This window comes from Silurus aristotelis (genome assembly GCF_946808225.1).
Source record: "Silurus aristotelis genome assembly, chromosome: 9".
NCBI lineage: Eukaryota > Metazoa > Chordata > Actinopteri > Siluriformes > Siluridae > Silurus > Silurus aristotelis.
The window spans coordinates 7,056,945-7,083,960 of NC_139582.1; the positions used below are offsets into that span (position 1 = coordinate 7,056,945).

General features: G+C 38.8%; 1 protein-coding gene across 2 annotated transcripts in view; it reads right to left on the reverse strand.

Moving 5' to 3' along the window:
• Positions 1-27,016, reverse strand: part of coro2ba (coronin, actin binding protein, 2Ba) — a 53,850-nt gene that overhangs the window by 5,283 nt on the left and 21,551 nt on the right. The window contains exons 1-11 of one of the 2 annotated variants that reach the window (XM_083550021.1): positions 25,892-26,136; positions 23,480-23,680; positions 12,601-12,717; positions 11,162-11,311; positions 10,696-10,860; positions 9,759-9,875; positions 9,280-9,384; positions 8,971-9,067; positions 8,683-8,795; positions 6,845-6,935; positions 362-501 (exon numbers count right to left, since the gene is read on the reverse strand). In XM_083550021.1, the coding sequence (XP_083406147.1) occupies positions 362-501; positions 6,845-6,935; positions 8,683-8,795; positions 8,971-9,067; positions 9,280-9,384; positions 9,759-9,875; positions 10,696-10,860; positions 11,162-11,311; positions 12,601-12,717; positions 23,480-23,680 (1,296 nt within the window). In that variant the 5' untranslated portion in view covers positions 25,892-26,136. Of the gene's footprint in view, positions 1-361; positions 502-6,844; positions 6,936-8,682; positions 8,796-8,970; positions 9,068-9,279; positions 9,385-9,758; positions 9,876-10,695; positions 10,861-11,161; positions 11,312-12,600; positions 12,718-23,479; positions 23,681-25,891; positions 26,137-27,016 lie in introns of those variants that run through there. The other variant, XM_083550020.1, reaches the window with a different exon arrangement.

Consider the following 27,016-nt stretch of genomic DNA (forward strand, 5'->3'; position numbering starts at 1 on the left):
TACAAAGCTGTGAATTTAAATTCTTATGCCTTGGAATATGTTATATGTCATTTGCTTCCATAATGTTTTGTATTTATAGGAAACATCACATTGACTCTTAAGAACTATAAATTTTGATTCACAACTGAATCTTAAAAACAGTGTCTGCACCATGGTACTGTAGGCTGGAAAGTTCTTTACTCTATATGCAATACGCATCAAAATAATGCATGTTGTGCTAGAGTTATCAAGAGTGCAAGATTAAGGGGTGCTGAAATGTCAGGGGTGTACTTACTTTTGTAAGATACTGTACATAAGATTTTAGTGCATTAAAGAACTTTTTTTTTTTTCTTATTATTTCATGCATGCAGTGAACAGGCACCTCGTTCTCTGTGCGGGGAGGCACATTTTCCAGCAGGTCAATCCCATTTACCACCACACTCTTCTTCTCCTTCACCGGGGCCTTGAATACCAGCTTACTGGGCCTGCTGTAGCCCTCCTTCAGGGACATTAACACTGGGCCTGTAGTCACAATGAACACACACAAACACATCCACAAACAGATACTCAACATCCTTTCTCCTACTTGGAGATCATCATATAAAGATAGCTTTGCGTCCACTCAGGATACCTCAAACATGTCCCTAAATGGACAAATGATGTACAGATGGACAAGAAAAATGTGACAAATGTAAGAAGTGCATAAAATTAATTCAGTTGCTCAATTCAGTTATTTGTCTTCCTATTTCTAAAAGTGATACAAATATTTTCTAATAACTAATACACACATGCCTCTAACCTTTGTTGTAACTTCTCAAATGTTTGTAACATGCATTATATGGCCACCAATAGTATGTGGATACCAGACAATCACATCCATATGAAGGTTCATACAGTATCTCACAGAACTTAAAATACAGCCATTATTGTCAATAGCTTGCAAAAAAAGTAAGTACAACCTAAGTAATAACAGCTGTACATACCTATGCAAAGCCACATGTCCTATTCATCATGTTCATGTTTTTGTCTGCTTGACAGGACCATATAAATTTGTGTATCTTGTATTAGAGCAATAAGAATTTGGTGCTTTGGGTACAATTCTCTCATACTGACCTCTGGATGTTCAACATGGAACCTCATGGCAAAGATTCTCTTAGGATTTAATAATTAGAATTGTTACTCTCTACAAAGATGGCCGAGGCTATAAGAAGACCGGTAACACCCTGAAACTGAGTTACAGGACAGTTGCCAGGTTCATACAGAGGTTTTTTCAAGACAGGTTCCATTCGGAACAGGACTCGCAAGAGTCGATCAAAGAAGTGTGTCAGGTACAGAAGTTGCTTTAAAAAACAGATGGATGAGTGCTGCCAATATTGCTTTAGACCAATATTGCTTTAGAGCAATATATATATATATATATATATATATATATATATATATATATATATATATATATATATATATATACATACACATACATACAGTGAGGAAAATAAGTATTTAAACACCCTGCTATTTTGCAAGTTCTACCACTTAGAAATCATGGAGGGGTCTGAAATTGTCATCGTATGTGCATGTCCACATGTCCACTGTGAGAGACATAATCTAAAACAAAAAAATCCAGAAATCACAATATATGATTTTTAAACTATTTATTTGTATGATACAGCTGCAAATAAGTATTTGAACACCTGTCTATCAGCTAGAATTCTGACCTTCAAAAACCTGTTATTCTGCCTTTAAAATGTCCACCTCCACTACATTTATTATCCTAAATTAGATGCACCTGTTTAAGGTAAAGACACCTGTCCACCCCATACAATCAGTAAGAATCCAACTACTAACATGGCCAAGACCAAAAAGCTGTCCAAAGACACTAGAGACAAAATTGTACACCTCCACAAGGCTGGAAAGGGCTACGGGGAAATTGCCAAGCAGCTTGATGAAAAAAGGTCCACTGTTGGAGCAATCATTAGAAAATGGAAGAAGCTAAACATGACTGTCAATCTCCCTCGGACTGGGGCTCCATGCAAGATCTCACCTCGTGGGGTCTCAATGATCCTAAGGAAGGTGAGAAATCAGCCCAGACCTACACGGGAGGAGCTGGTCAATGACCTGAAAAGAGCTGGGACCACCGTTTCCAAGGTTACTGTTGGTAATACACTAAGACGTCATGGTTTAAAATCATGCATGGCATGGAAGGTTCCCAAGCTTAAACCAGCACATGTCCAGGCATGTCTTAAGTTTGCCAATGACCATTTGGATGATCCAGAGGAGTCATGGGAGAAAGTCATGTTGTCAGATGAGACCAAAATAAAACTTTTGGGTCATAATTCCACTAAACGTGTTTGGAGGAAGAAGAATGATGAGTACCATCCCAAGAACACCATCCCTACTGTGAAGCATGGGGGTGGTAGCATCATGCTTTGGGGGTGATTTTCTGCACATAGGACAGGGCAACTGCACTGTATTAAGGAGAGGATGACCGGGGCCATGTATTGCGAGATTTTGGGGAACAACCTCCTTCCCCCTCTCCTTAAACTGCCACCTTAACGTGGTGGAGGGGTTTGAGTACCCGAATGACCCTAGGAGCTATGTTGTCCGGGGCTATATGCCCCTGGTAGGGTCTCCCTAGGCAAACAGGTCCTGGGCGACGGGTCAGACTAAGAGCGGTTCAAAACCCCTTATGAGAGATACTACATCAGGGACCGTGACGTCGCCTGGTATGGCGCAGCCGGGGCCCCACCCTGGAGCCAGGCCCGGGGTTGGGGCTCGTATGCGAGCGCCTGGTGGCCGGGCCTTCCCCCACAGGGTCCGGCCGGGCACAGCCCGAAGGAGCGACGTGGGGCCGCCTTCCAGTGGGCTCACCACCTGCAGGAGGGACCGTAAGGGGCCGGTGCTAAGAGGATCGGGCAGCAGTGGAAGGCGGAGGCCTCGACAACCCGATCCCTGGACACGGAAGCTAGCTCTAGGGACGTGGAATGTCACCTCGCTGGCGGGGAAGGAGCCTGAGATTGTGCGTGAGGTTGAGAGGTTCCGACTAGAGATAGTCGGGATGACCTCTACGCACGGCCTGGGCTCTGGAACCACACTCCTCGAGAGAGGATGGACTCTTTACAACTCTGGAGCTGCACATGGTGAAAGGCGTCGGGCTGGTGTGGGTTTGCTTATAGCCCCCCAGCTCAGCCGCCATGTGTTGGAGTTTACCCCGGTGAACGAGAGGGTTGTTTCCCTGCGACTACGGGTCGGGGATAGGTCTCTCACTGTCGTGTGTGCCTACGGGCCAAACGGCAGTATAGAGTACCCGGCCTTTTTGGGGTCTCTGGGAGGGGTGCTGGACAGTGCTCCGACTGGGGACTCCGTCGTTCTACTGGGAGACTTCAATGCACACGTGGGCAGCGACAGTGACACCTGGAGGGGCGTGATTGGGAGGAACGGCCCCCCTGATCTGAACCCGAGCGGTGTTCAGTTATTGGACTTCTGTGCTAATTACAGTTTGTCCATAACGAACACCATGTTCAAGTATAAGGGTGTCCATCAGTACACGTGGCACCGGGACACCCTAGGCCGTAGGTCGATGATCGACTTTGTGGTCGTTTCATCTGACCTGCGGCCGTATGTCTTGGACACCCGGGTAAAGAGAGGGGCGAAGCTGTCAACTGATCACCACCTGGTGGTAAATTGGATCCGATGGCGGGGGAGGAAGCTGGACAGACTCGGCAGACCCAAGCGTACTGTGAGGGTCTGCTGGGAACGTTTGGCCGAGCCTCCTGTCAGAGAGATCTTCAACTCCCACCTCCGGTGGAGCTTTAACCAGATCCCGAGGGAGGCCGGAGATATTGAGTCCGAGTGGACCATGTTCTCCACCTCCATTGTCGAAGCGGCCGCTCGGAGCTGTGGCAGTAAGGTCTCCGGTGCCTGTCGAGGCGGCAATCCCCGAACCCGGTGGTGGAAACCGGAAGTAAGGGATGCCGTCAAGCTGAAGAAGGAGTCCTACCGGGCCTGGTTGGCTTGTGGGACTCCTGAGGCAGCTGACGGGTACCGGCAGGCCAAGCGAACTGCAGCACGGGTGGTTATCGAGGCAAAAACTCGGCCCTGGGAGGAGTTCGGTGAGGCCATAAAGAAGGACTATCGGCTGGCCTCGAAGAGATTCTGGCAAACCGTCCGGCGCCTCAGGAGGGGAAAGCAGTGCCCCACCAATGCTGTTTACAGTAGAGGTGGGGAGCTGTTGACCTCAACTGGGGATGTCGTTGGACGGTGGAAGGAATACTTCGAGGATCTCCTCAATCCCACCGTCACGTCTTCCATTGAGGAAGCAGAGGCTGAGGGCTCAGAGGCGGACTCGTCCATCACCCAAGCTGAAGTCACCGAGGTAGTAAAGAAACTCCTCGATGGCAAGGCACCGGGGGTGGATGAGATCCGCCCTGAGTACCTCAAGTCTCTGGATGTTGTGGGGCTGTCTTGGCTGACACGCCTCTGCAGCATCGCATGGCGGTCGGGGACAGTGCCTCTGGAATGGCAGACCGGGGTGGTGGTCCCTCTTTTTAAGAAGGGGGACCGGAGGGTGTGTTCCAACTATAGGGGGATCACACTTCTCAGCCTACCTGGGAAAGTCTATGCCAGGGTACTGGAGAGGAGAATACGGCCGATAGTAGAACCTCGGATTCAGGAGGAACAATGTGGTTTTCGTCCAGGCCGTGGAACACTGGACCAGCTCTATACCCTCTACAGGGTGCTGGAGGGTTCATGGGAGTTTGCCCAACCAGTCCACATGTGCTTTGTGGATTTGGAAAAGGCATTTGACTGTGTCCCTCGCGGCGGCCTGTGGAGGGTGCTCTGGGAGTATGGGATCGGGGGCCCTTTACTAAGGGCTGTCTGGTCCCTGTATGACCGAAGCAGGAGCTTGGTTCGCATTGCCGGCAGTAAGTCAGACATGTTCCCGGTGCATGTTGGACTCCGGCAGGGCTGCCCTTTGTCACCGGTTCTGTTCATAACTTTTAAGGACAGAATTTCTAGGCGCAGCCAGGGGTCGGAGGGTGTCCGGTTTCGTGACGACACGATTTCGTCTTTGCTCTTTGCAGATGATGTTGTCGTGTTGGCTTCATCAGACCAGGGCCTTCAGCATGCACTGGGACGGTTTGCAGCCGAGTGTGAAGCGGCTGGGATGAGAATCAGCACCTCCAAATCCGAGGCCATGGTCCTCAGTCGGAAAAGGGTGGCTTGCCCACTTCAGGTTGGTGGGGAGTTCCTGCCGCAAGTGGAGGAGTTTAAGTATCTTGGGGTTTTGTTCACGAGTGAGGGAAGGGTGGAACGGGAGATTGACAGACGGATCGGTGCAGCTTCTGCAGTAATGCGGTCGATGTACCGGTCTGTCGTGGTGAAGAAGGAGCTGAGCCGCAAGGCGAAACTCTCGATTTACCGGTCAATCTACGTTCCTACTCTCACCTATGGTCATGAGCTCTGGGTCATGACCGAAAGGACAAGATCCCGGATACAGGCGGCCGAAATGTGCTTTCTCCGCAGGGTGGCTGGGCGATCCCTTAGAGATAGGGTGAGAAGCTCAGTCACTCGGGAGGAGCTCAGAGTAGATCCGCTGCTCCTCCACATCGAGAGGGGTCAGCTGAGGTGGCTCGGGCATCTGTTCCGGATGCCTCCTGGACGCCTTCCTGGGAAGGTGTTCCGGGAGCATCCCACTGGGAAGAGACCCCGGGGAAGACCTAGGACACGCTGGAGAGACTATGTCTCCCGGCTGGCCTGGGAACGCCTTGGTGTCCCCCCGGAAGAGCTGGAAGAAGTGTCTAGGGAGAGGGAAGTCTGGGCATCTTTGCTTAGACTGCCGCCCCCGCGACCCGGCATCGGATAAGCGGGAGAAGATGGATGGAACCTCCTTCCCCTCAGTTACAGCATTGAAGATGGGTTGAGGCTGGGTCTTCCAACATGACAATGACCCGAAGCACACAGCCAGGATAACCAAGGAGTGTCTCTGTAAGAAGCATATCAAGGTTCTGACGTGGCCTAGCCAGTCTCCAGACCTAAACCCAATAGAGAATCTTTGGAGGGACCTCAAACTCCGTGTTTCTCAGCGACAGGCCAGAAACCTGACTGATCTAGAGAAGATCTGTGTGGAGGAGTGGGCCAAAATCCCTCCTGCAGTGTGTGCAAACCTAGTTAAAAACTACAGGAAATGTTTGACCTCTGTAATTGCAAACAAAGGCTACTGTACCACATATTAACATTGACTTTCTCAGGTGTTCAAAAACTTATTTGCAGCTGTATCATACAAATAAATAGTTAAAAAAATCATACATTGTGATTTCTGGATTTTTTTTTTTTTAGATTATGTCTCTTACAATTGACATGCACCTACGATGACAATTTCAGACCCCTTCTTGATTTCTAAGTGGGAGAACTTGCAAAATAGCAGGGTGTTCAAATACTTATTTTCCTCACTGTATATATATATATATATATATATATATATATATATATATATATATATATATATATATATATATATATATATATATATATATATGCATACACACACACATACACACACACACATACATAGATTTTTGTCTTCCTAAAACTTATATATAAATTGATATATGTCTGTATGTACATATTCTTATTAGTCATGTATGCACAGATCTTAATTTTGACCCAATTTGAAGAGCAACCATTTTGCCATTTGAATAACTTATTACGGTCTCTTTCTAAATATACATCATTGCAAATAAAGAAATATTGTATGATGCCAGCATTAATAGATCACATTTTTCAAATAAAGGTTAAACACAACAAGAATGTGCAGCATGGAGCAGTCAGACATATTTGTACTTTTGAATGCTAGTGTGAACTTTACCTCGATTTACCCCACTGAGCCACTCATCAGCCGAGAGAGCAGGTTCTATTCCTGCAGTCATGGGGTAGATGTCCTCCTGATATGTTTCTGACTGCAAACAGCACATGCACACAGTGATTATACATACTCTGAATAAACTTCATATAGATTTCTAAAGCTTTTACACAGGGTGTTTAATGTATCTGATAACTTAAAGGTGCAATGAATGACATTGACATAAAGCCATGCTATATAAAGCTACTATGAAACCTACACATACACAAGGCAAGGCAGACTTTTCTGAATTGACACGATTGAATAGATTAATTTGGTCCACATCCCTTTATTTTGGTAGCTTCTTAATATTGCATGTCGGGAAACACCTAGAAGATCCTAGCCCTTATAATTTAACCCTTGTTAAAGCCGCTCAGATCCTTACACTTGCCTGTTTTACCTGTTTTCAAAAAATCCAATTTGAAAACTTAGTGTTTATTTATCCCACCCCTTGACAGGTGCCCCTGTAACTAAGACTGTATAATGTTATTCACTAGACCTGTCAGTGGTTCTAATATTATGGCTAATGTTTTTCTTTGTTGTGACATGATTTTGAATCAATTCGCTATTTGTCTTATGTTATGCATCTGTCATGCAAATCTCCATCAGTCATTACTATAAAAACATATTACATATTAAAACAACCAACATTCATATAAACGTATCATTTGTTTTACCACTGGCACCACTGTCATATCTGCTATTGTAGAAAATGTACACCTTTTGACCAATCTGAGGTAAAGATTCTGCTGATGAGTCTGTTGTGAAAGGATACTGAGAAATGGCTAATATGCGATATTATACTAGATTTGATAGGGTAATGAGATAAAAGGTATCTCTTTTTTTTAGTACTGTTGGGAAGTTATATATAAATTTACCCTTAACCACTTTTCAAAGCTCTTAGGCACGTTAAGTTTTTTCCTTCCCAGATGACATTCAGTGTGTTTTTATGTGTATATGTGTGTGCTTATGTGTGTGATGAGGTGCAACCTAACATTAACACCACTGTGTGTGTAATGCTCAGAAAGTGAGACAGGCTTTGTGTGTCAGTATAATTACACACTCGCAGTTTGCTTGGTGCACTGATAAACATGTAGTCCACCGCCAGTTACCCCATAATGTTAGACAATTAAAGCCTTATTTGCAGAGGATGCAGGCTGACTATTGTTTGATTGTAGAAGAAAGATGTAATGAAAAATAAAATACTCTTCAGTGACGTAGAAATGTGCTGCTTGGCACTATGGGCTTAATGCTTACTGCTGGGTTTAACTTTTGGGTTTGAATCCCTGTCATATGTGGGTTATTTCGAGAAACCTTTTTTACCATCACGAAATAGGCCATGTGGCTGATTTATGCAAATTATATGTAGACCAGGAACATACAACAACATGGAGCACATTCAACAGAGCTAGCATATGCCTCACCCATTTTAAGCTCAGTGTTCACAGAGCTAGAGAACACTTAGATAAGCACTTTGTGGTAACTGACCGAAGTCTATATATAGGCTAGTTCCAATTGAAATAAATTGTCTTCTAGAATAGTTCATGGATATGGACATTTCTTTTAACGGGTATGTTAGAATACTTTCCAGGTGAATCTGCATTAAAATTTTATGAAAAGTCTTTGACAGCTGGTGTATATTAAATAAAAGCTTTATGATTAGAATGTTAATGAAGGTTTATTGTTAGATGACTTACAAAAAGGTCATTAACATTGATGCTAAAATGGGCATGCATTGCATTAAACACAATTTTTTTCCTCTCAAATTTAGCAAATACATTTTAGCAAACATTTGTTTTGCTTACCCTTCTAGGCACAATCATGGAGATAGGCTCGATCAATCCCTTTAGTGTCACCAGCTTATAAAACCTAAATACTTCACAGGACGCCACGTCCAAGCCATGTTTAGGCATTATACCTAGCAGACAACAATGGACACTTAATGATGTAAGATAAGATAAAGCATTATAAATCCTGCTTGGAGAAAATAAACCAATAATAGGAATAGTAAAACAGAATATCATCAACATATAATAAATAGCTGCAGGTACAAGTTATTAATTATTTTTTTTTTTTACACACACAAAACTTACCCAGTCCTTTCTGAGGTGCAGGGGACCTGAACTCCATGAGATACTGCAAGTAAGGCTTCTCTGTAGTCACTTCATAGTAGCGAATGTTACCATCACCCTGAAATAACCCCCGTAGGTCATTTATTTAAGACTTAAAATGAAAATGAAAACAATGCAAATATAAACCGAAAACATCCATTCATCATTCAGATCATATGTAAATGTCTAGTCCAACTCCCCTACCTTTATGCCCGTTCTAAACAAGGCACAAGGCTGGAATTGCACTACAGTGACAAATTAAAAACACCTCAGTTGTGCTAATCTGCTTACCTTGCCTGCCAGATACAACATATGTGTATCTGCATCATAGAACGGGAAGAGCAACCCTGAGAGGCCGTCTATCTCCTCCTCGGTTATTGGCATAGACAAATCCTCCTGAGGGTCAGAGATATACTGAGTTCACTAGATTATAAAAACATCATGCAAAACAAAATACTAAACGGAATGCTGGGAAATGAACGAGATCATTCAGAAAAGGATTGTAATGGATGCACGTGCACTATAAACACTTTGAAAATAATAATAAAAAAAATTCATGTAATGTTTTATTTTTTGTGCAACAGTGCACAATGTGATCACATTAAACCAGTAATAGAAACCATACTGATTTGAACTTGTGTGAAAACTTCAGTTGGCCATAGACACCAGGGAACATAGATATTTATAGAAAGTCTGGTTTGTGCATTTGCTCGGCCCCTACACACTTACATATAAAAACATGCTTTACAAACACTGGATGTTCTCTTCACCTGATCCCAGAGTGCAATCTGTCGCGTGTTCCAGCGGGACATCCCCGTTGTTAGGAGTCGTTTCATGTTGCCCAGGAACACAACACGGTATACTTTGTGGTTCTTGCAGCTAGCCTCCTGCTCGGAGAAGAACACACACACACACACACACACACACACACACACACACACACACACACACACACACACACACACTTTAAATATTTAAACGTTGCAAAAAAGATGAATGGGTAATACATCCTGGTCCTCTCAATGTAGCTTAAATTCTAATTTACTGTGTATAAATGTAATGCAAACCTTTGTTTCTGTTTCGGAGAATAAGCAGTACACTGTAACATGGATGAAAATAAAAGAAATACTACCTCAACACAGGGTTGAAGGATTCTTTAACACTCCTTTAAATGAGAGACAATTTGATGATACATAGCATGATTTTTTTTTGTTTATGTGTGTGTTTTTCACAAGTGAGTTTCAGTGCACAATATATAAATAAAGAAATGGGATAAGCTGGATCAAATGCTATCTTATAAGCTGCTAAATAATAATGAATGGAAGCCATATGGTTATATTTGGATGAATGAATACAATAATTACAACTAGGACCACTCAATTAGCAATATATCAGCAATCTTTTTAGATTCCTTTATAGATTATTTATTTAGTATGAAGCCTGTCAATGTATAGATCATTTTATTAAAATTCTTAAAATGTTATAAAATCCAGTTCAACTATCTTGTTTGTAAAAGCAAGTCCTTTTGTATAAAGGTGGTACATGTAAATAATTGGTTTAAGCTAAGGTGCAGAACATGACTCTGAATATGTGCAAATTTCCCTGCATTAACTCTGCAATATTTTAAATGAAAACTATTATAACCTTCATGGAGGTGAAACACCAATAAAGCCAAAAGGTGTCCTTACAGGTTATTAAGGAACTCACCTGCAGCACCTGGCCTGATCGGGGTTCGATGACACGCAGCCTCTTGTCCTTGCAGCTGGTGGCCAGCAGGCTTCCATCAGTGTTGAAGGACATACAGAGGATCACATCTGTGTGGCAATCGATCATCTTCACAGGCTCGCCAATCTCCAAGTTCCAGATCAGGATCTATAAGTGAAAGGTGAAGGTTGACAATCAGATTCATTAAACAAATGTTAAAGAAATCCCTTGGCTAAATTTACACATTGTTTCTCAAGGTCAGATTTGCTTCTTTACTGTGAGTTTAAGCTGAACTTTTTCATTATGTTAAAGTAATTAAGAAATGATGAAAGAATTAGTAGGATGTAGTTTGTTAGTTAATTTATTCAGCACAAATCAACACTCATTTTGATATAGTGGGTACACCTCCTTCTACACCCTCACTCAAATTTGGGTTTGTTTTTGAACTTTGCATAGTGCCTCAGCACACCTTGTAGTCGTATCCCGCGCTAAACAGGATGCCACTGCTGGTCGGGTGCCATTCTATAAGACCCACTCGTCTACTGTGACCATACAACTCCAATATGGCTTCAGTCATGTTCCTCTTCAGGCCACCATCTGGAATCTCCCATATTCGCACCTAACAAAGAAACACACACACACACACACACACACACACACACACACACACACACACACACACACACACACACACACAAACACACACGCACACACAAAAACCGGTAGTAGAAGTAAGGCAACATCACTTACATCATTTCATAGCACTTTTGTATTTTATTTGGTTTTAGTTTGGCTATCATAAATGCAGGCAATTTTCAATTATTTTAATTTATTAATGATATTGTTAATAAACAAATAGCATTATTCCAGACATTTTTCTAAAATTTTTCAAGCACCCATTTTGTTAAATGTAAATGTTTCATTACATCATAAATGTAGTCACATGTAATATTTCAAGCAGAATTTTTTTGCAAAATGATTTCTCATCATTGTATCCAGCAAATAAATCATAAAATAACAAATTATTAGCTTGTGTTTTGCTCTAAATCAGATATGCCTAAATTAGGGCCCATGGGCCAGACATGAGAAAAAGAAAAAAGGTGCGAAAAATGTCATTCTGAAAAACGTATGAAAAATAATTGATAAACTAAAATCTCATTAGAGGTCACTGTATAGCAAAACTGGAATGTTTCTCATTGTACCACAACTTGAACTTCGAAAATAAGACTGTGTTAGTTAAGCAGAATACAGAGTAATGTTTTCTATTTATGTATATATTTTAATTTTTTTGTTTCTATTTATTTTGAAGCTATGGCAACTTTAATTTGAATATAATGTTTGATATAATCTAACATTTATTTTTAAGTATTAAGCAAAGCTATATAGGACTTTATTAGTACATTTTATTATTATTGGGTTTTTTTTTTTTATTTTTTTTAAATACCAGTTTATTTGACACTGTTTTGGTTCAGAGATGCAACTTCATAAATGCAACAGGAAAATATCAAATAATCTCCTGCTGGCTGATGTACTGGGATTTGAAGGGATTAGTGTTATTATGGAAAGATTTTCTTTGATTAGAGCAACTGACCCAAAATGACTGACAAATACATACACCGGGGCTTTGTGACAACAATTGTGTCAGCTTGTAGGAAAGTTTAAGAACATGTTGGTTGGTCTACTGGTGTGTGTTTTTTGGTATGTCTGTTTTCATTTGCTAATTTTTATTTAACAATGTTTGACAGCAAATCAATACTGTAATACCAATAATACAGTTTTTTTTTCTAAATCCCATTCTTGGGCAATGAATGGAAATAATTATTTACATTTGGTCAAGTGGACCTTGAATGTGACCAACGGTGCTCAACAAATGGGTTTTGTGTGTACGTTTTCAGTAATCTTACTTACAGAAGAGTCTTCTGAACAGGAAGCAATGATGTTCTCGTGGAAAGGGTTCCACTTGATATCAAGCACGTTGCCTTGGTGACCACAGACCTTTGGGTGGTGAGGGTCGATACGGCCGGACTGCGCAAGAGAGGCATAAAAACACACAGCAGGTCTGTTCAATCCACATACAATTCTCACTTCAGTTCAACATAGCTTTGATGGCAGTATCAAAAGCAGTAATGCAAAAGTAGAGAAAAGAAACTACTACTACAACGACTACTACTACTACTACTACTAATAATAATAATAACAATAATAATAATAACAGCAAAAGATGGAAGGAAGCAGAGGCAAAGCAGCATGATATAATTGAACTCCATATGTCCATATGGCGCGGGCTGATATGAGGCTGATAGGTGTGGTCAGATTAAGGAGTTTGGTACACAACCTCTTTCAATATTTTTTTGCCCCACCAAGAGCCTCTATGACTAGTTTTACATTTTTTTATATAAATAAAAAAATCTAATCAACATCTAAAAAACATATAATCTAACTATCAGAATTTCTATAAGATTCCTCTCCTGGGTTACTGTAACTGTTTGACATATACCTATTTCCTCTTTTAATTGAATGCTTATCATTAATTTTTTGGTCACACAATTCACTTAAATCTAAATTCTATTTATAATAACATGCCTAAATACTGTTTCATATTGGTTTTGTGATAGTCTTTTGTTGTATTTTTTGAAGGGCATACGGTATTTCAAAGCTTTAAGTTTTTTTCCCCGCTGCAATGCACACTAACTTCCACAACGTGGCGCTGCTTCACAACACTCAAAGCTCACCAGGATCACAAACATTTAATGCACTTAAGTTGCATGTTAGGTTGTAAACTGTGTGCATCACAGCACTGATTATAACCAGGTAGAATAAATAGAGTTTGCCAGTAAGTTTGTGAAAGAAGCAATATATTAAGATTGAAGTACAAATCATTGTGTCCCAAACCTGCACCTTCTGCACGCATTCGTAGGAACTGAAACGTGTCTGATTATGGTTTCATTAAGCTCGAAATAGAAGCTTAAATAAAAAAAAAAAAGAAACTCACAAAAGTCACTCCTCTAATTATTCTCAGATCAAACCATCTTGTCACATACACAAGACACAAAATGTCAGTTATTCTTTCCTTTTTTTTGCCATTATCATGTAAAATTAGCACAAGTCGTGCTCAAGGGCACTTTCATTTCAGAGATATTCACTGAGTAATAACATTAAGATTTTAATTGATTTCCCACAGGGCCTCAAAACCCAGTGGAACAGACAAATTAGACAGAAAAGAATAATTGTAAGAATAATAGATTATAACAGGTCAGAACGTGTAGGAACTAAAGTTGAAAGGCTCCTTTTTTATATTTGTGCCTCCAGATTAGTATACAGTCTATTACACATTTAGCAGCTTTTCTATTCTTGTATTGCAAAAAAGAAGCAAATTAAAATTGAAATGAAAACAAAACAACAAAAAAGTATCAAATAGCCATCCATGACACAAAAATTTTCTCTTTTATGGCTTATTGCTATTCTATTAATAGCTGTAAAGACAATAAACCCTTATACACGGCTAATGATGTCATCTCACACCAGCGACAATGGAGCCCCAGAGGAAATGATCCCCCTACTGAGACTAAACCAGTCTGATCACAAAAGCTGTCTGAAATATAAAAATCTCATTTAAAAATATTATTGGTTGGTTGTGATAGAATGTAAAATATAATGTAAAAGCTATTATTCTGAATTAAATGATGTTGTAATTTGTACACATTTTGGGATACCGAAGTGGACTGCAAATTTTTTTTTTTTATTCTAATTAGAATTTCCAGCAATAGTGAAACCAGACAAAAAGAACCAAATAGTCACCACTAAAATAGATTTTTCACATTCACATTGTCTTGTCTAAATTATAAAATAATAAATGCACATGCACTTAATGCAGTGTCCAAGTTAGTTTTGTGTTTTTTCATAATCTTAATGGAAAATGTAAGTATGTTGTTATGTAGCACTTTGGTCCAAGGGGAATGTTGTTTCGTTTTACTGTGTATTGTACTGTAAATAGCTGAAATAACAATAAAAGCCTACTCGACTTACATAACTTTTTTATTTTTTTTACAATTATACCACCCCTTTGTTGAATTTTTAAGTGAGAAGGTATCAATTCATTTAGCTAGAACAGCACAGCTCCGATAATAGTACTAGTTAACATAAATGATTCAAGGCTTATATGAATGCAGTGGTTATAATACATTACAACCGTAACAATACATTCACGTTGGCTGTTAAGGCAAAAGCTCCATTGAATCTAGTTTTAATAAAAATAGATACATTTATTTAAAAAAAAGAAAAGAATATAATCATTCATTTGGTAACATTTTCTATTAGAACAAGCTTATGCAATACGTATGGAAGGAGTTTTAAGTGTCAATGCAGTCATATTAAACATCTTAAATAAAGTACTATTATATTCATTTATTATTATTATATTTCTAACAATTTCCAGAGGGAATCTATAAAGTATTCTGATTTTGATGATAGAAAAACAATATTTTTCTAGTAAAAATAATACAGAAAACTGAATAAGATTAATTTGAGATTTCAGAGCATGGGGATACAGAAAGAGGTCACGACAGCAAAAGTAAATTCATTTTTTCCACATATCCTGTCTTTAGGAAAATGTGATCAGAGTGAAGGGACAGTAAGTATACAGCAACCCTAGAGCAGAGAGGGTTATAGCATTTCACAAAGGCACAATAGTGGCAGCTTGGCAGTACTAGTAATTAAACCAGCAACCTTGTGATCAATTACCCATGTACCACTTCACTACATGCACAGGGTGTAAATAAGTAACAAACAAACAAACAATCAAAAGCATGAATCAGAAAACAGTAAATATAAAACAGGCAATCTATGAGCAAGGCTGTTGAATATGCAAAGGCACTAACACAAGACAAAAGAAAAAAAACAATGAGACTTACAGAAATCTGAATTGATCTAGGGGTCGTTAATAATGATAACACAGAACAGGTGTGAGTGTTCAGTGACATGTGACAGGCCATGTGAAATGCAGGGGCTGATGGGTAACGTAGTCATTGTGCTGATTTCAGCATAATCTTGGCATGTCTAGAAAAAAAGCAAACTGATCTGGAATAGAATAAGAAAATATAAGCTTAAAATTAGTCCAGAAATTTGACATAAGCTTATATTTTGTTTAGTGTAATATAAGAAGTAATACTAAATCATTTTGACTAATGCATATTCAAGATATTTCCAGATGACTATTTTTTTGCAGTGGATGAAAGAATCTTGAGAATATGATTACGTTTTCCTGTTTCAAAGTAGCATGTTATTTTCTGCTTCTTTATTTATTGAGATAACACAATAACAAGAACAACAACTTCTTTCTCACTGTGAAAAGGGGACTTTGTTCACTTCTTGCTCAAAAAAGTAGACTGTCAAATTGCTGTAATATTATACTCCCCGGGTGGATTATTCTCCTATAAGTCTGGGCTCCTTTCAATCAAATGTTATTCCGGACTTATTGATTTTTCCTTTTTTAATCAGATTTACCAGTTTACTTAAGGCTCACACACAGCATTCAGCACATCAGGGGGTCTACTAAGCTGATATAGGGGATGGAGTTTAGCAGGATGACTGGGGGGACAGACAGGATGGGGCTGGCTAAGAGGATGCTGGGATTTCCTGTGAGACACCCAGTTTCAGGGTGAAAACAAAGGGCCTGCGAGAAAAAGCACTAACATTCTAAAAGTGTTTGTGTTGTTTTTAATTCTCATTTTCATGCCTGAAATATCAGGAGTGCTACAAAAACAGGCATTTTCATATTATTCAATTACATTATGATCATCATGAGTATACAAATTAATTTGCTTCTTTCTTAAATAATTGAAAATAATATCACCTATATCACGAATGAACGGCTCTCTATCCATCCCACCCTTTATTTTCTTTATTTGTCTCAAATGTCTTTCTTAGTAATTACCCATATCTTGAATGAAGGGCGTTCCCTCTATCACATCTCTTTCTCTTTCTTTGTCTCAATTTTCCCTAACGTGTATTCACTGGGTTTTGAGAATTAAGGAAAAGAGGACACACAGTGACAGAAACAGAGTCACAGATGTATTGCTCAGAATCTAGCTTTTCCTCCACACACACCCTCATGACTGTCTGGGACTTATAGTCACACTAATGAATTCACTCAACACCCCTTACTAAGAGTCTAAACCTGCAAGGCAAATCTTCATGATTACTGTAATTACTGTAGTACAATGAGTCTAGGCTTTTTCTTCAACAGCTTTGAGAACAACGAAGCTGCTTAGATTTTAATAAACAAAGAGTCTTTATTGATTTAAAGCACTTGAAACACTTCAATACAGTAAAATGTTGTGTTCTTATGTAAATTGAGATATTTCTCACTTTTCAATGATGAAGGAGAGAAACAAGCCTGGCCATCATTATGCATAATAACTAAGCAGATATTTTCCAAAATAAATATTTTCCAGTTATCCACAAAACAGACCCATAAGCAGCCACTAACTTTGTCTCAGTTGTGCTTTCAAAAAGAAAAACACCACAGTAGGAGTTTATAATAAAATGTGCATAAGTTAATTAATAGATGTAATAGATGTTGTAAAATAATTAAAAATAATAATTGAGAAAATCTTTGGAAGTCTTGTATTTTGTCTGTGTTTATCTCAACTTTGTCTTTATGCATTTATTCAATGTGGACATAAATCCAAAAATATATAAGCATAACATTGTCATGTACCCACTAGCTAGCATCTTCCAGAAGTACAAATATAAGTAAGTAAAAATGCCATCTTGTAAATTAATTTTCTTGTCCATGAGCATATATAATTTGGATAACTTGTATGAAAGTTAGTGAGCTAGTCATTAGAGTACAACCATTACATTTAATAAGTAAAAGCTATTGTTAGACATTAGTTTTCTGAAAGACACAGCTGAGTTATGTTATAAAGTGTATTGTCATGAGCAGTTAGTTCAACATGCCAAACATGTAGCATTTCCATGGGAAAACCCCTGATATATAAATCCATAAAGCCTGAACAAATTTTCCCCCACTTTATAACATCTACGATACACACAAAGTGCTAACATGATCGAAGCCTATATAAAGCTTTTACTGAGATCCACACTACAGTAAAGAACAGAGAACCCTATAAACTGAACTGATTCATATTTACCTTGCAGGCAAGAATTTCTCATTCGATTTTATTATCCACTGTTTAGAACAATAAAAACAAAAACACCTTCTGAGCTGGACAAGTTGGTAGACCACATTTGCTAAATGGAAAGTCCTGGTAGAAGAGAAAGCGCTTTTGAATTGCTGAGAAAAACAAAACAAAACTGTAGACATTTCTTTTTCTTCTTCTTTCTTTGTAAGAAAACAGTAGCTGGATAGCACTGGGTTGTGATGTTATAATTTTGTCCAGCTTGTTCAGTGATAGCTCTACAGATTCTTGTTGAAAAATCCTTGGTTTGACAAAACTAAAAACTGCCTTATGCCTACAAATAACTCTTTTAAGAGCACTTCAAGTTCTGAATATTTTTCTTGCTCATTCATTTGATATTCTTTCTTTAGTTACATATGCTGTGTTGACTGCTGACCCGTGTTTCTCCTGGAAATTAAAATGACTTTAAGTGCAGGAAGCAACAAGTCTCGGTTAGCTTTGATATCCTCTAACCAATCCTATCCTGTGCAAACCTGGACAATCATAGTCACTACAAGAGACAAACCACAAGCAACACAAGCAATTAGTAACTTCCTGGTATAAAAATATAGTAGTTTATTTCTTTACGCTGATCATTTTCGCTTAATCATATTCAGCTTGTAAGGACTTCTAAGGACTACCACTCACCCCAAGTCTGATGATCTTTTGAAATCTATTATACACTTGTTTCTGTTCAGTTTGTGGAACACCAATGTTGAATTTATAAAAACTTCCCACCTCGGAACTGGATGCAAGTGCAGATATTTTTGATTATCGTGCAAATTTATAAAACAAAGACAATGAAACGATATATACAAAGCAAAAACAAGTGAAAAGATAAGCGAGAGCATGAGCACAAAATAATGAAAACCAAGAAGCTAGACACAAGTGCTAATGAGCCGTAAATAGCAATCTGGTGTAGAAATCATTTGACATGGTGGCTAAAGGAAAATGAAGTGTATTTGTCACCATTATCCCGACAAGTTCAATTATAACTTGTGGTTTTGTTCTTTATCTTCAAAATCAATTACTCTAATTCAATCATAACAAAAATCCTTTCTGTTTGATTGACATTCAGACTGATCTCATAACCATTTGACACGGTTTTTTTTTATGTACAGTAAGTGTTTTTTTGTTTTTTTTTCAGTATGCTTTCTGGATCAAAAGTATAGAAAATTGCTACTAATCCCCTCAAATGTTTCTATTGTGTCCAAAACCTTTGTATTAAGCATTTGACTTTGTTGGGGTTGAAAAATCGTTTCGTTTCAAATTGTCCAAATCAGGAAAAAAGAACAAATGAAACATTTGGTTTACTGAAATAAACATGTATTGATACATGTGCAAAACAGACCACCACAATTTAGAAGTGAGCAGATTTTTAAATCCCTTTTAAAAAGACCCCAAATGAGGTCTTCCATCAGGTTTTCATTATATTGACCTTGATTCTGGTGTTCAAAGTCCAGTATATCCTGCTAAATGTGCTTCCTTACTCCTCTGACTTTACTCCCATGTTCTGTTTGAAAAGATAATCATCAAGGATACGTACATTAAGAGGCATTCTGCAGCCCAAAATGCCACAGCCCTTCACCAGAGTCTTAACCAGATCCACACAGTTTTCAGCTTTGTGATTACCTAGAAGGCCTTAAACAACTGTGACAAAGCTGTTCCAGACTGCTTTCTCTTTCCTAATAAGTTTCATTTGGAATTCCTTGCACTCCTATACAGATGCCATAAGGGTACTTGAAGGCTTTTGACTCCCTATCTACTGTAGACCTGCAACATCATTTTTATAAGAAAGAATTAGATGTACAGTGGTGACATCAGCACCTTCCAAGGGTCCACCAATAGCTTTTGCTTGGCAATGTTCCTCTCCATGGTGAAGCCAGTCTGGTGTTGCCAGTACTGTCTTAATGCCTTGGTGTCTCAAAGACAAAGAAAACAGAAAGCATATCTCTATAATTGTAATGTCTTCTGGTCAGAGTGATGCAAGAAGGAAGCAAGCAGGAGGCTGGAATGTGTGTGTCACATTTTCTGCTAATTAACACTCCTCCCTTCATTCCTCCCAGGCGGACTATTGGCGTGCGCCACAGAGTAGAACATCATAGGGGAGCTGCACGTATCAGATTTAAAACACTGATGCTTGCCTACAAAGCCAAAAATGGACCAGCACCTTTTTACCTCAGAGACCTCATCACTCCTTGTACTGCACCACTCCAGCACTGCTCGAATGGTACCACTTTCTCCCAGGGTAAGATGTAAGTATACATTAAGGCTCTTCTCTGTTCTGGCACCGAGGTGTTGGAATGAACTTCTCCTAGATATCCAAAGACCGGAGTCTCTGGCTATCTTCATGCGACGGGTGAAGAAAACAATAATCTGTACCATTTTTCACTCTTTAGGCATGTACTATTACTGTACATACTTAAAATGCATGATCTGATGACTAAGCTGAAATAGTCAGTAGCTGAATATAATATTCTGGAGATAAGAGCTTGCAGCAATGAAGCTTGTGTCCATCAATATAGACCCTGCTTATAGATCAGTGGAGGCTTTCCTTGGACAGAAATTGATATGTCTACTGCAGCATCAGGGAGATTTTTCTGGCTAATCGAGGCCTGGAAATTATAACTTTTATTCACTATGCCACATTACATGAATTTTATTTCTGTTTAATTAAACTATTCTGTATAAGTTTATTGTCTCTGTCTATGCCAACTACCGGTGGTTAAACCATTTTAAATGACATCATGCCACATGTTTTTAGTTTTTTCCCCCTCTTTCCATTCCCCTTTTTTTGGATGTATGATGACAGTATGGGCATGTATTTCCATTCTATAATCTGAGACCTATTTCTGACATACACAGGCCCTTTTCAGTACTCATTCTGTGCTCATAAACTATGTTAAATCCTTGTGTCTGGTTCACTAATTCAAGATTAACTTCAGAGCTCGTTGCCATCTGATAACTCTCTAGGAAACTATTTTGTCTTCAATACTCAGCCAGAGTGTTGTAAAATAAGATCTGCCATTACAGAAATACCAGAAATGTAATGGTTTGAGACTGATAATGACTATGGATTAGTTTTGTTAAAGCAGTGTTGATAAAATACATATGGAATTAATATATCTATGAACTCTATAAATAATCTATGAAAAAAGACATATTTAATGGGTTTCTTTTGATTTATACAGTAAATGTCCTAAAGGAATCTAAAGGTCCCTGACTATGGCCTTGTGAGTATCAGCGATATCATGGCCATAAAGACTTAAAGACTACTGGTTTACACTATTAACTTGCCACCATAACAATTGAAACTCCATTAAGTGTTTGCTCCTGGCTCTGTACATAATTTAAAAAGGAGTGCAGTCCTGTAAACATAATAACAGTTAAAGCACTGGACACTGAAAGAAAATTGTTTCATTGGAACCATGAGTCTAATTGTGGGTTGTTTCTGTTTTTAAAGAAAATGTATGTACACTAATCTGGGAAGGATAAAGAGCTTATTAATAAACATACAAGGCAAAAAAATTTTTTTTGTGATATAAAAAAGAGATTTAACCTAAATTCCAAGGGACCATAAATTGAGGCGACATACTGTATATGCACAAAGATTGGTCAAAGCCACATGAGACAACTAAAACAAACTATAGAACAACACAATCTTCCATAGTCTATTGTAGGTTTCAAGTTCTTGAGTTTCCTCCTCCCTTACAAATCCTCAACAGTAGATGGATTGGCTACAATAAATTGCCTGTAGTTATGTGTAATTTTGTGGGTGTAAAGTGATGGACTGGCATCATATCCATGGTGTATCACTGCCTCACACTCAGTGTTCCCAGGATGTACTCCAGATCCATTGCAGCTCTGACCAGGATAAAGCAGTTACTGAAGATGAACGATTGAATTAATGTAATAGAAATTGCAGGGTTTGGTAGTGTTTCTTAAAAACTTTAACATTAGTAATAATATCGCTTGCATTAAGGAAAAAAACCTGCTTTTATCACAATAAGTTCATTCTGCCAATAGGATATTATTTTAGTAATGACTGTAACAAATAAATCTGTTCTAGTAGTTCTAGTTCTAGTATTCTACTTTATTCTGCAGTAAAGCCTGCTGTTGAAAATAATAACAACAGGCAGAGAGGAGAAGAATGAATGACTAAGAAAGAGAATTAACATAAAGAATATATTAAAGAGAAATATATTAAGCGAATGAGAATAAAAAAAACGGATTAAAAAGCGAGAGATCAGTCACAACTCCTGTGGCGTCCCTAATAAAACTTAAACGGAAGTCAGGCAGCAATATTTCTCTCGCCATGCCATCCTCTAGCTAAAGGCCTGGGAACCCAGCTGGAGGTAGACATCCTGCGGAATGAGCTCATTGATGGGACAATGCCCCAGAAGAGCCGTCCCGCTGCACCACACATCAGCAATGTGACTTTGAATGCTCACAAAAGTGCCATTGATAGCATGGCTTGAGAGCATGACCCAATGACCAGCGTAGCATGGCCGGATACAGGACTGTGAAGAAAACACAAGCTGCAAGATGGATGGAGAAAGACCACAATCAAGATCATATTGTCATCTAGAAATGGCCTACAGTCACCATCTCTGTCACACTGAGATTTGTCTCTTTAAAGACATGAATGCTCAGTTTACAGTCTCTGATCACGTTTTGGCTGATCACGCAGATTTATTCTGTTATGATCATAAGACTCCGGATATAAAAACATACTCAAATGTCTTGTTTCTCTTTTGTCCCCTTGACAGCTATAGAATTATTCGGAAAATCTAAACAGCATGTCTAAAATAAATGCTACATTTCAAAGATGTCTGAATTTCTTTAAATAGAGCTCTGTGTTCACTTGGCTTTAATTGCAGAGCTCATTCTGTCCATAATCTCTGTGCTCTGTTCATGTTTTGTGCCTCAAAGTGGAGGCCAAAAGGTTATGAAAGACATAAAAATAGTCTCAGTCTTTTCTTTTGTAAGAGTTTGCAAAAATGCGCGCTTTATCCCGATTGGTGGCTTGCTGCGTGTTTGACCAGTTACGTTTTTATCTGCTCATAAATAAAAAATTAACGACTGTTTTTGCGTAATGGAGTTGAGTATAATGTAAAATATTTCACTTTGAAATGTAGTAAAGTTAAAGTAAAAGTCTCCCAAAACAGAAATACTTGCGTAAAGTGCAGATACATGAAAAAACTACTTAAGTACAGTAACAAATTACATTCACTTTGTTACTGCCCACCACTGCCTTTTAGGAAGCAAGAAACTCGACCATCTGAAGAATATACACTTTATGGATACAGGACATTTTCCACAAAGCAGAACAAACTAGAATCCTGAATCTTAAAGAGGCAGGAAACCATTTCTGCTCCAAACTCTTGACTTTTATTTATAGTTTGAAAACAAGTACAACCCTCATTCATTTCCAAACTAATAAAACTGGTGCTGAAGCTATTACACTTAAGTGAGCCACCAGTTCAGTGTAGCTCTATGGTGTGGTTTAATTCTCCCATCGTGTTAATTTACATTCACTCCTGACAAAAAAATAAATGCAGAATGCCGATACTAGGTCAGTATTAGCTGTTGGTGTCAAACGTTACCTGAATGACTGGGATAATGATAAACGCCCCTCCTCCTGCGCTCTCTGTCACTATGGCCAGGAACTTGCTGTTGACAGCACAGAAGTGGTTGTCATGGACGTTCTTGGTGATGGGGATGCCTTCGAAGCAATGCTCCCTGTTGCCAACTTTGCCATAAACGTTTCGAAACTTGGAGCTTCGGTAGGTCGGGCGCCATGACATCTGCACAACGCAAACAGGAAAGCAGGAGAATCAGAACACTCATAAAAGCTGGATTATTTTAATTTCTGTCTTTTTTTTTATAGCATTTGGTTGGGAATTTACAGCTCTTGAAGTGTGCTTTTTTCTTCTCTCAAAAAGAAGTATTTTACATCTGTTTAATTCAGTTGCCTGGTCCTAGCAAAAGACTATCAACATCCTGCACATTTATATCTCACACTCATTTGGTTTGTATTATAAAGGGTTTAATGATGATTATTTAGCTTATTAACTCAATCATTAAACTCTTTATAAGTCGAGCCAAGTGCACTAGTGCAGGAAAAACCAAAAATATGCAGTCTATCAATCAAAAGACACAGATCCACATGCAGAAACAGCGGTGTTGAATGATTTATATAAATTAACACAAAAAGATCTACTTCGTTTTTGCAAGAATCTAGTTTTATATATGGGTGCCTTCAAAAATATAGTTTTGAAAAAAAAAAAAAAACTAATCATTTTACTACATAGGAGTGCTTCAGCAGTGTGTGTGTGTGTGTGTGTGTGTGTGTGTGTGTGTGTGTGTGTGTGTGTGTGTGTGTGTGTGTGTATAAAATGTATAAGACACTAGACTTCTTTTTAATATATAGTATCTAAATGTTTAAACAGCATAGAAAACAAGGTCAATACAAACCATTAGCTTGCATTATTTACATGCTTTAAAATTGCAAAAAATTCTGAATTTTATTTACAAGTGAACCTGTGCTCAAAGAAATTTTAAAGAGTACGGTACTCTATATTTAACAATTAAATATATCAAGTACCTGCTCCACATTGTATAATCACATTACAATGTATAAATGTAAATGATAAAATGAAAGTGTAAAATGTACATTTAAATTTTTTCCTATAAATGCTGGCTAGACCATTGCTGGGAGATAAGTTTCACATGGCATCTTAGGATTACCCAGATCAGCCAATTTCATGCACAAAAGGTTATGAATTCTACACAGGATTTAAGCTGGTGATTTGAATTCATTTTTCAGTCTGTTATACTAAAAAGCTAGTCAAGCCCACCTTCACTTGCACAGGACACTTATAATGGCTCCTAAAACATGCAAAGTGCCCAAAAAAAAAAGAAAAAAAGAAAGAAAAATATGTGTAAGCGGGATTCCTGCACTAATGAGAGAGTTTGAGACTGTGCTGCCTAATACCACACAGAATTGGCCCAGACTCAGAAATAAAGCAAGAGGAAGTGTCATTCACAGTGATTTATTATCTCAGTTTGTCCCTGTTTGCATTCTCAAGGATGAAATCACTCATGATTACAGGTAGAAATGGTGTGTGCGAGCTTGTGTGTGAGCACGTGTGGGCCACACATGCTCTAGAGCTGCTATTATTCTGCAGTAACATGTGAGTTAGCATGCTAAAGAGGGGGTGGCTAATGATTTTGTTCTCTGCAGAGAAGACAGAAGAGGCAGACACATTAATCTGCATAGAACAAGACAGTTGGGCTCTCCTTCTTTCTTTCTCTAATACTGTGTGTGTTTGTGTGTGTGTGTGTGTGTGTGTGTGTGTGTGTGTGTGTGTGTGTGTGTGTGTGTGTGTGTGTGTGTGTGTGTGTGCGTGTGGTGATATAGTGGTGAGGACCATGTTGATGATATATCTGACAGGTTTGACCTTGTGGGGACATTTAGCTGGACCTCATGAAGAAATTTTTTTTAACTGTAATAAAACCTAAATCTGGTTGCATTTTAATTACTGAGGTAGTTGTAGTAATAATTATTTAAATGGAATTTCATCATAGGGATGCTTAAACAAGTGTGTGTGTGTGTGTGTGTGTGTGTGTGTGTGTGTGTGTGTGTGTGTGTGTGTGTGTGTGTGCTTTCATGTGAATTGAACTTATAGATACAGTATAATGTCTTCCTGTTTCTTAGTAAATGATCAACATCCAGAAATAGCCTTGAGCTATAGAGAAGCATCCTGCTCACAAAGATATCTATTCATGTGTTATCACAGACATTCACTCAGACAATCCCCTGACACACACACACACACACACACACACACACACACACACACACACACACACACACACACACGCAGCAGTCACATATCCTGCTCATGATCACTTACTTTACTGTAACCCCATTCACAGTATAAAGTCTCTATATAAACCACTGCAGATGCATACATTAAACTCTTTTTGAATGTATCACTGAGCCAGGATCTTACCTTTCAGCTGCTTTAATTTGCTTGTCTACAATCTTTAAGTTATGTCCCACAGAAAGGAATGTATCCTGTATACCCTCCAGCTCTTCAAGACCATCCAGTCAGTTGGCCTATTGCTTCTCACTGTCTTCCTCCTTCCTCTTTCCTCTCAGGCTTCTCCTGCACCCACCCTCTATCCCTCCCATCCCCTCTCTTTTTCCTCCCTCCCTTTGTCACAGCCCCAGCCCCAGCTGCAGCACTACAGTACTGGATAAATATTGCATATTCTTAACACTTTATTGAATATAGCTCCGCTCGGCAAGCACTCTCTGCTCTTTCTTTTTCACTAAGTCTCTTGTTTGGTCTGCTTTTATTTCCTATGATTTCTTGAATCTTTAATACTATGCAGTCTTTGATGTTGAGAAAACACCTTAATGCTTCTTCCTTGTAATGGAGTCACTGAGATTCTACTGAAGTTCAATTCCAGGTTTAATATCGAATATTTCTCATACTTAGTTATTATTACTAATACCAGACAACAACCTTTTTCTAAGTTCAGCATGTTTAGCAATATTAGGTTAGAAGCTGATGACATCGAAACCACTGAAATAAAAAAAGTCATAAAAAAACAGACCTGAATTGCAAAAGAAAAACAAATTCTGTTGGAACAGCACTACAAGGGAAAACTCATTCAGAAGAGCAAAGTTAATCCGGCAATAACTGCAGCAAAGCAAAGCAAAGCAAAGCAAAGCAAAAAAAAAACAAAAAAAACAAAGAGGGGATGGGGGACTAACAGAAAAGCACAGCTTGTCAAAGGTACAGTAAAAGAATTAATAACAAAACGCAAGTTCTCCACATTTTCCTGCTTCGTCCTGAAGGAAATGATGGCAATTAAATTATTTTAATGCAATATGATTTTTTAAGGGACATGGAAATTTAACACTTGAGTGTATAATGAAGGTATGTCGATTTCACTTAGCAGGCCTGCATGCGGTTTTCTTATGTGCCGAGCGTGTTTTTGCTGAACACTTAAGGGGAAATTTCAGCATAACCTCTTAAACTCTTAGAAACAACGTCAACTCCACACTTCCTCAACTAAATGCATGTGTTTTTTTCTATAAGCTGCACTGCTCTTACTAAATAATTCAT